The sequence below is a fragment of the Pipistrellus kuhlii genome, unplaced genomic scaffold (assembly GCF_014108245.1).
Source record: "Pipistrellus kuhlii isolate mPipKuh1 unplaced genomic scaffold, mPipKuh1.p scaffold_m20_p_4, whole genome shotgun sequence".
In the NCBI taxonomy this organism is placed as follows: Eukaryota; Metazoa; Chordata; class Mammalia; order Chiroptera; family Vespertilionidae; genus Pipistrellus; species Pipistrellus kuhlii.
Window position 1 is genome coordinate 71,000,242 of NW_023425540.1, and position 9,929 is coordinate 71,010,170.

Here is a 9,929-nt window from a genome sequence, read left to right on the forward strand (position 1 = left end):
TCTGGCCAATGTAGTAGCTCTGTCTTCTGATATAGGATGGGTGTTGTGGGAAGGGGCTTAGGGATATTCAGCGGTACTCATGAGCTAGAGACCCTAGGATTGGGCTGGCACTTTTCACAGAATTCTTCCTGGAGGAAGTGGTTCTAAAGCTTGAGATACAGGTATTGGTGCTCGGGGAGCCCTGCTTTACGGACTCAAGTGCTTGGGGAATTCAAGAGTCAAGTGACTGAGAAAGGTGGCCTCATAAGGCTCATCTAGAGTGGGCCCACAGGCCTCACTCAGTCCAATGGCTTTTGAGCCCCACGTTGATGGCGCAAGAAATTCTTGGTTGGCCTTAGGCTTTGAATAAATAAAGTTTGAGAGGGAGGTGGGGAGAGAGGGGGAATAGGTGGTAGGAGCCTCCTGGGCTCCTGGCGGTGCTGATTCTGTCTGCTCTGCGGCGGGAAGCGCCTTCCCCACAGGGCATAATGCAAGACTGAATAAGAAAACGTTCCTTCCTTCTGAGCCATGCCCATCAGTTCTATAGAAATGCCACTTCGGGAAACAGTCTTCAGGAAAGCCTCGATGAGCCCATACAGTCTCAACAGATCACTCCCCAGCTTGCCCTGTAAGTTCTACTCCAGTTTGATAAGGCTATAAATCAGCATTGGCTCAGAGGGTCAGGAACAGAGTCAATTTCAGGGGCTCTCTAAATACACACAGATTCTGCGATAATGTGTGGACTCTTGAATGATGTTGAATTCAGAGAGGTGACAGAACTTATTAAAGTGGATAAAGTGAAAATTGTAGCCTGTGATGATAAAAATACTGGCTCCAATACTACAGAACAAATAGAAAAACGGCTTTTTTATACCATCTTCTGTTACTAATCTTCACTATTTAAAGAGAAGCATAGAAGAGACTTTATTTATTCTAGCATTGCAGAAACAACTACACTGTGCTATACCATCAGAGAATCCAGTAGCAAGATATGCTTGTAACTCTGTAGCCTCTTACATTACCTTATTCTACAGCATGGAGAAACAGACTTTTTTTAAATGACAAATCAAACGTTATTGCCTTCCTAATAATATTCTTTAATAAATTCATTTTAAAACTCAAACAAATAAACAAAAGAAGAATAAAGTTTGAGTCTTGTCTTGATATCTGTGTCTTAACCCATCTCTAACTCCCACCGTGACTCCATTTCACCCAGGTGTATTCAGGGGCACGTGTCTCCGAGGGCAGTCAATGCCCAGCTCCCCAGAGGGGACAGTAAAAGATGTTGGAGGAAGGTCAACGAATATGCTGGGGGCTTGGTGTCCAGGCCTCGAAAGTGAGAACAAATAGCTGGTATAATAAAGCAGAGAGCGTAGAAATCATAGCTAGCATGTGTTGATTACCCTATGTCAGATATTACATAATCCCACCATAGCCCTGGGAAGGGGTTACTATGATTTTCACCATCCCCATTCTATAGAAACAAGGTATAGAGGTAAAGTCATAAGTCAGCTAAGGTAGTAAGTGGCAGAGCTCAGGCCACCAATCTGGGCTCCTGTGTTTACTGAACTGCCCCTTTGGGTCGCTAGGTTACAGTGCTGCTTGCGGAGAACAAAAACCTGGAGCTGGTTCTCGCTGCTCGTGGCCAAGAAAACGGCCCTTGTCTCAATTTCTCCAAGTTGATCTTTGCATAGGATTTTCCTTCTCCAGCAGGAATCCCTTCTCCGGCATTCTTGCTCCCTTTCCAGTTTCCCAAGGGCCAGGAAGCCCTCCCCCTCCCCATCCTCGGCCACCTCACTTCCCAGCACAGAAGGTCTTCTGGGCCATTGGCTGAACTCTCTGAGTCAAGCTGAAAAGCAACTGCTTGGAAAGCCGGGCAGGAGAGGCCCCGAGCACGCCCTCCACTCCCCCTTATCCCCCACCCAGCTCCAGGCAGCTGGGGCTTCGTTCTGCCTGGGGTCTGGGGCAGCTCAGGGGGGCTGTAAATTTGCTTCTCCTTGGATTTCCAATCTGAATTGGCTGCCAGGAAGACTTCATGGAACAGAGCCCGCCTCCACCCCCGCTATCCTCTGGTCACGACGGTCCCCTTTCAGATCCCGCCTCAGTGGCCGTCTTCACAGGAAGTGGAGGGAGGCCTCTCCAGCTCCCGATATCTCAGGGCTAGGTTGTCCAGGTGTGGCTCTGGCAAGCACTCTGAGGATGAATGGCTTACTTCCCCTCCCTAGGTCCCTCTCTGGCTGAGGTGTCTGAAGTGGAGGGACCACAAAACGGCATCTAGTGATAGCCATAAACAGGAAACATGTTCAGTGCCACATGAGTGCCACAGTGAACAAGGCCTGTCAGACACTGTCCTCCGCTCTCTGCTCTGATTAACAGGGCACCTGTGCTGCATGACTCCAGAGAGTACATTCCCATCAGTGCCTGTGAATGGCACCCCCTTGAGCTGTGCAGCGCTCACCTTGACAGTTGTACACGGTGGCCCTGCCAGTGAGAGACCTAAGACAGGTGAGGATGGCAGCACAGAGGAAGACAACTTCCTGCTGGGGGATCAGGGAAGGCTTCATAGGAGAAGTAATGCTTGGGTTTGGTCTTTGAAGAACAGGAGAGGGAGTGTGGGCAGGTGATCGCGTGGAGGGCGGAGGTTGAGCAAAGGGCAGGAGGCTGAAAACCATCTAACTGTGCTTGTGTAATGAACAAAGAGGGAGAACAGGCTGGAGAGGCCGGTAGGTGGCAGAACACAGAGGGTCTTAGTTCTGAGGCAACCAAGAGCCATTGCAGACTCCTGCTCAGGGGAGTGACCAAATGAGGCTATCCAATAAGAAAGTTAGTCTAGCCCTGGCTGGTTTGGCTCAGTGGATAGAGCACTGGCCTGCAGAATGAAGGGTTTCAGGTTCGATTCCTGCCAAGGGCACATGCCTGGGTTGTAGGCTTGATCTCCATTAGGGGGCATGTGGGAGGCAGCCAACCAATGATTCTCTCTCATCACTGATGTTTCTATCTCTTTCTCCCTCTCCCTTCCTTTCTGAAATCAATAAAATTATTTTTAAGCTGAAACCGGTTTAGCTCAATGGATAGAGCGTCGGCTTGGGGACTGAAGAGACCCGGGTTCGATTCCGGTCAAGGGCATGTACCTTGGTTGCGGGCATATCCCCAGTAGGGGGTGTGCAAGAGGCAACTGACCGATGACTCTCTCTCATCGATGTTTCTGGCTCTCTATCTCTCTCCCTTCCTCTCTGTACAAAATCAATAAAATATATTTTAAAAAAATATTTTTAAAAAAGAAAGTTAGTTTAATGGCAGGGGTGGGGTTAACTGGAGGGGTCAGTGAGGAGACTTGCAGTGGTCCTGGGACTGAGCACCATGCCGGGGGAATAGAAGCAGGAAGATGGAGAGGGCACTGGGCAGGAGATGGTGAATTGGTAAATGTTGGAGGGAGAGCCCCAGGTAGCTTCCTGTTTTCTTCCCTATCCTCAGGGTCCCCTGATGAGGACAAATGGGTTGAAGTTGTCCTCCAAGCCAGCCTCTGCCCTCCTAACAGGATGACACAGTTTAGGGATCGGGTGTGGGGTGGGCCAAGCTCTTCTCTCCCCTCTCTCCCAAGCTGCAGCCATAGCTTTCTCTTTGAAAGCCACAGAGGAGAGCCAGCACCACCCCTGTCCAGGAGGCCCGGCACCTGTGCACTTGACCATCTTCCTTCCTTTCTTGAAGGTAGGGGCCTCTGGCAAACTGCTGTCAGAGGGGAGGGAGGAGCAGGTCCCTCAGCCCAGAAGGCTCCTCCTCTCCTCTCCTCTCCAGGCTGTGTCCACCCCACCCCCATCTGTTCCTGGTCTCCTCTTCATGGTCAGGTCAGGGCAGTGACGCAGGAGTCGGAGTTGAGGACTGGGAGAGCAGAGCCTGAGGGTTGGGGGGTTAGGGACAGAACACATGTGCGGACGTGTGTGGACGTGAGTGTGCATGTGCTTGTCTCACAGCTGGGATCTGGGAAGGAAGCAGAACTGGGTTCTGAAGGCCAAGAGGGGCTGGGAGTCGGCCTGATGCTGAGAGGGAAACTGGGACCAGAGGGCATGGTGGGGCGTGCAGACCCACATCCCGTACCCAGGTTCGAGGAGGGCTCCCAAAGCAGGCTGGAGGTGAGCCGAGGGCGGGAGAGCAGAGCGGGAGAGAGTCAGGTCCTCGTTACTTCCGCCAACCTCTCCATCTTTCTGAATCCCTCTTGGGTCATGCTCTCCCCTCACCCCTGTATGTCTCCCTCCCTCACCTCATTCAGGTCTTCTTCATCCAGGTCACCTTCTCAGCATGCGTCCCTGCTTGCTTGATCTAAAATTGCAACCTCTTTTAACACTCCTGGTTCCTCCCTCCTCCCCTTTCTGTGCTTGTTCTTAGTCCTTATTGCCATTGGCGATCCCCTTTATTCATATTTGTGTTTGTCGTCTGCCTCTCTACTAGAATGTCAGCTCAACCAGGGCAGGCATTCTCGTCTGTTTCATGCACAGCTTTATCCCCAGGTCCAGGCCAAGAATAGGCATTTATATATAGATTTCTTGAATGAATGAATATTCATTTCATTTTTTAAAAATTCCTCATTGAGGGTATGTTTTCCTTGATTTTTAGTTTTATTTATTTTTTGAAAATATATTTTTATTGGTTTCAGAGAAGAAGGGAGAGGGAGAGAGAAATAGAACCATCAATGATGAGAGAGAATAATTTTTTTCTTTTTTAAATATATTTTCTATTGATTTCAGAGAGGAAGGGAAAAGGAACGAGAGATAGAAACATCAACGATGAGAGAGAATCATTGATCGGCTGCCTTCTTACGCCCCCACACGGGGGATTGAGCCTGCAACCTGGGCATGTGTCCTGACTGGGAATCAAACTGTGACCTCCTGGTTCATAGGTCAATGCTCAGCCACTGAGCCACGCCAGCCTAGCTCCACTGATTTTTACAGAGGGAGAGGAAGGGCGAGGGGAGGGGGAGAAGAGAGAGAGAAATACCTGAGAGAAAAACATCAATCAGTTGCCTCCCATGCTTACCTGATTGGGAATGCAGCCCACAACAGAAGTATGTGTCCTGACCAGGAATCGAACCCACAACCTTTTGGTGTATGGGATGACGCTCCTCAAACAACAATTTTTTTTTTTTTAAAAGAAGATTTTTAGAGAGAAAGGGAGGGAGAGGGATAGAGAGATAAAAACATCAACGAGAAACATTATAATCGGTTGCCTTCTGCTGGCCCCTTAGTAGGCATCGAGCCAAAAACCCGGGGTGTGTGCCCTCACTGGGAATGGAACCGCGACCTCCGGGTGCACAGGTTGATGTTCAACCACTGAGCCACACCAGCCGGGGAAACAGAATTTCTTGAATAAATGAATGAACATTTCCCAACAAAAGCCAAATTCCTTAGAGTGGCATTCAAGGAACCTGGCCCCTCCCTCCCTCACCAGCACTCTGGTCTGATCTCCTCCTCTCCTTTTCCTGGGCTCTGCACTCGACCCTCCTGTCCCTTTGCGTAACTGGCCTCCCACACCCACCTGACATCTTCTCCTGGTGAAATCCTGCCTGCCCTTCAAGGCTGAGCTCCTGTCCAATCCTCCATGAGAGCTTCCCTGACTTCCCCTACAGGAGCTCGCCCTTCTCCAAACTCTCACAGCTCAGCTCTGTGCACTCCAGTCCTCACACACACACTGCCTGTGCACACAGCTTGTCTCTGTGGGAAGCTACTAACCCCATCCAGATGTCTGGGACCTAGGTCTCCACACCCCTTTTTGTCTTGCAAAGTGTGTGTAGTCGTGTCTTGCCTAAAGAAGGCACGGAACACATGAATAAAATGTCTCTAATATCCTGAGACCAGGTAGGGAGTGAAGGAACTTCTCTAACTACCTGTAGGGCTTTGCTGTCTTAGGAAACCTGCCGGAGGTGGGCCTGGTACTTCCCTCAGACCCATGTGACAGGTGAGGACGCAGACTCCGGGGCTGAGGCCATTTTCTAAGGTTTGAGAGGCAGCCAGCCTCCGTCTGGCATTAGGAAGGTTGCTCTCCTGCTTCGGGGCTTCCTACAGTTCACAAAGCAAATCCTAACTGCCCTCACTCCGGGGCCAGCTTTATTTCAGAGTCCCTAAGAGTTCTGCCACACAGGCTGACCTGTGTCCCCGGACAAAGAAGCGATGTGGAAGTGCGCGCATGTCCTGCAGACCAGACCGTGTGATTTGTGCCCTAAAAGTTCAATTCCTGGGCTTTCAGGGTCCTGGAAAGGGAGGAGGGGGAGAAGACCCTCGCATTTCTTGCTCCATACACCATCCGATTTCTCAAAGTGAGCCACACTGGTTCTGGAGCAAGTGCTGCGAGAAGAAAGGCAACTGACTTGTGCCTGCCAGCAGCTTCCAGACTCAGCGCCTTCGCAGAAACCTGGGCACTTCTTCCAGCTCCGAGCCCCGAGTGCCCCCCTGGGAGGCGTGGGGGGTTCCCCCAGCCTTTCCCGGAGCGGCCCTCCTCCGGGCGCCGGCGTCCCGCCCATCCCGGGGCGCACAGAGCGGGGTCGGGCGGGCCGGAGGGGACCCTGCGCCCGCCGCGCCGCTCCCGCCCCGGCGAACCCGCGACCCAGGCGTCCTGCCCCCGGCTCTGACCTCATGGCCCCCGCCGCGGGCGACCCCTCACGCACACAGCCTCCGCCGCCCCCTCACACGCACGCACACATGCAGATAACAGCCCCGACCCCCGCCGCTGCCGCAGTTCCCGCGCCGCCGCCGCTGCTCGCCTCCCCGCGCGGCGCCTCGGACGGACCGACGGACGGACACACACCGGCCCTGCGCCTGCTCAGCCCGACCCCCCGGCCCGGCAGCCCCGGGACAGGGAGCCCCCTCCTCCGGCCTGCGGGGCGGCCCGGCCCCACGAGCTTCCCGGGATGAGGGCGCGGGGCGCGGGCGCCGGGCGGGCCCCTGCTCGCTGAGCGGCCCGGCGGGGCGCGGAGATGGGGGCGCGCGGTGAGTGCCGCCGGCCCCTGTTTGCGAAGGGATTTGCCGCGGGGACTGCCGGCCCCGAGGTGGCCGGGTCCAAGGACCCACACCACCGGCCGAGGGACCCCGGAAGGGCGAAGGGGGTGGGGCAGCCTCCACGTGTCGCCCGGGCTCGGGGGGACCCCGGTGGGGAGACCCCGGGAAAGGCAGAATGGGACCCGGAGCCGGGGACGAGGTGTGGGGGTCCGAGGGAGAGAGGAGCGGCTCCTGGCGGGTGGGGAGGAAGCGGATACCTGCGTCCTGGGGCGGCCGGCGGGTCCCGCGGGAGGGGAAGCCTCTGCCTCCGCCCGAGTGAAGTTTGGCCCCGAGGAGCGGAGCGCGCCGGCGGCGGGGGGTGGGGCGCGCCGGGCGGCGGGATTGAATGAAGGCGCCGGAGGCGGAATCGCAGCGCTGGGCAGACCGGTGTTGGGAGAGCCAGCCCCGGCCAGGAGCGGGGTGTGTGAACCTGCCCCTCCAAGCGAACCCCTCTCCTCCCCTCCCCGCCTCACACCAAGCCCGGCTCTCTCTCCTAGAATGCCCTGCCTTGCTGCTCCTGCTGTCCCTGCTGCTGCTTCCTCTGGGCCTCCCCGTCCGGGGCGCCCCTCCGCACCTCATCTGTGACAGCCGCGTCCTGGAGCGGTACATCCTGGAGGCCCGGGAGGCTGAAAACGTCACGGTGAGACCCCTTCCCAGGACAGTCCACAGCGTTCTTGAGGGGCTCGGGGGCCTCCTCCCAAAGCCAGGGACCTGAGCGCCTTCCCCGCACGGGGCTATGCACTCCTGGAAGCTGGGTGAGGGGCACAGCCGGAGGGGCTATGGCCTGTGGGCCCCTGCGGCATTGACGCCCTGGCGCTGTGCTTTCAGATGGGCTGTGCTGAAGGCTGCAGCTTCGCTGAGAATATCACCGTCCCAGACACCAAGGTTAACTTCTACGCCTGGAAGAGGATGGAGGTGAGTTCTTTTTCCCTTCCTCTTGGGGAGTCTCATTTTGGAAACTTGATAGGGCAGGAGGGAGGATGATACAGAGAGGAAATGGAGTAGCAAAGATGAGGACGGAATGGAATAGGTTAATCTGATCATTCATTCATTCATTCATTCATTCCACAGACTCTTTTGCCCGCCTTCTGCTTGTTTGCTCAGCTTTGTGCTCAGGGTGGCTGAGGGGGAGGAATGAGGCGTGGCTTGGGCCCAGTTGACTCCAACTGTCTGCTCCTTGCAGGTGGAGCAGCAGGCCCTGGAAGTCTGGCAGGGCCTGGCTCTGCTCTCAGAAGCCATCCTGCGGGGCCAGGCCCTGCTGGCCAACTCCTCCCAGACCTCTGAGACCCTGCAGCTACATGTGGACAAAGCCATCAGCGGCCTGCGCAGCCTCACCTCCCTGCTCCGGGCGCTGGGAAGCCAGGTGCGGGGGAAATAGACCCTCCCTCACACTCCGCCTTTTCTGTAAAGTGGGAGAAGGGCCCTGCCAAGGATACTTTCCCCACACCCCCTCCTGTCCTCTTCTGGATCCAACCTCCCTCCCGGGTCCCTGGCACTGCAGTAATCTTGTGTCCTCTCCTTGACAGAAGGAAGCCATCTCCCTTCCAGATGCAGCGGCCACTGCTGTTCCACTCCGAACATTCACTGTTGATACTTTGTGCAAGTTTTTCCGAATCTACTCCAACTTCCTGCGGGGAAAACTGAAGCTGTACGCAGGGGAGGCCTGCAGGAGAGGGGACAGGTGATCAGGTGCTCCTGCCCTGGGCATATCCACCACTTTGCTCACCACTACTGCCCGTGCCACGTCTCCCACACCACCACTCCCGACCCCCATCAAGGGGCTATCAGCTCAGCACCAGCCTGTCCCAGGACACTCCAGGACCAGCGGGGACATCTTAGGGGCCAGAGGAACTGTCCAGAGTTCAACTCGGATCTAAGGATGTCACAGGGCCCGTCTAAGGCCCAGAAGCAGAAAAAATTCAGAGATCAGCTTAAACTCATGCTGGAGTGGCACCAAGCTCACCTCCATGCCCTGCAGAACTGTGATGCCAGGACAAGCTGGAGGGCAGACGCCTCTCTTTGCACCTACCACGCGGGGATAGGATGGACTGGAGAATGTAGGTGGCAAGTCATGGATTCTCTAGGTCTCCATGGGGGACTCCCTGACAGCAAGATCCCCCCGGATAATGAAGGTGGTGGGAGCCACGAGGATGGGATGGGGGCTGGCCCCTGGCTTTGTATGTTTTTGTGTGTTTTGTGTGTTTTTCAATCTCACCTGCAAGAAATTAAACCATAACATGACTCTTGGCGTGTCTGTTTTCCTGGGAGCCCACCACTTCCCTGGCTCTGCCCTCCCACCCCCCACCCCCATCATGGCAGCAGGCAGCGGGCCTGGGAAACCAGAGGTGGAGGGAGTCGGGCCCTACGTGCTGCCTCGCATGGCCTGTCTGACCTCTTGACCCACTGGGCGTAAGGCCACAAGCTCTGCCCACACTGGTCAATAAGGTGGTTCCATTCAAGGCTACTCCTCTGTAGGCAGCTACCAACGCGTATTCTTCCCGCCCCTTCTTCTCTGTGACCCCTTCGGCTAATGCCACATTCCAGGCGTCAGTCTTTGCCACCTCAGTGCACCAACCCCCTTTATATCCAGCTGACCTCTTTCCTTGCCTGGGGATGGTCATCATGAATATTCTGCCCCCAGACTTGCAGGAGGCTCAGTAGACAACAGTGCAGAAGCCGCTTTCCCAGAGAAAAAGTGCTCGCTGAGCCCTCCTCAGGGCCTGTTGCTCCTCTAGGTAGCTCACTTCTCCTCCTCCTCCTCCTTCTTCTTCTTCTTCTTCTTCTTAAAATATATTTTATTGATTTTTTTACAGAGAGGAGAGAGGGATAGAGAGCTAGAAACGTCGATGAGAGAGAAACATCAACCAGCTGCCTCCTGCACACCCCCTACCGGGGATGTGCCCGCAACCAAAATACATGCCCCTG

The 9,929-nt window shown here is 55.1% G+C and overlaps 1 protein-coding gene and 1 pseudogene across 2 annotated transcripts; both read left to right on the plus strand.

The window, feature by feature from the left end:
- The first annotated feature begins 308 nt into the window (after positions 1–308).
- Positions 309–1,093, plus strand: LOC118703674 (annotated as a pseudogene).
- Positions 1,094–3,503: 2,410 nt separating this feature from the next.
- EPO (erythropoietin) lies at positions 3,504–9,245 on the plus strand. 2 transcript variants are annotated; one of them, XM_045571139.1, is made up of 5 exons: positions 3,504–3,687; positions 7,502–7,644; positions 7,833–7,919; positions 8,188–8,367; positions 8,531–9,245. In XM_045571139.1, exons 1-5 carry the CDS (start codon positions 3,519–3,521, stop codon positions 8,687–8,689), a joined length of 738 nt encoding a protein of 245 aa, XP_045427095.1. In that variant the 5' UTR covers positions 3,504–3,518; the 3' UTR covers positions 8,690–9,245. The 2 variants fall into 2 exon arrangements, with proteins under 2 accessions (XP_045427095.1, XP_036267176.1); XM_036411283.2 differs by lacking the exon at positions 3,504–3,687 and adding an exon at positions 6,792–6,956.
- The last annotated feature ends 684 nt before the right edge of the window (positions 9,246–9,929 follow it).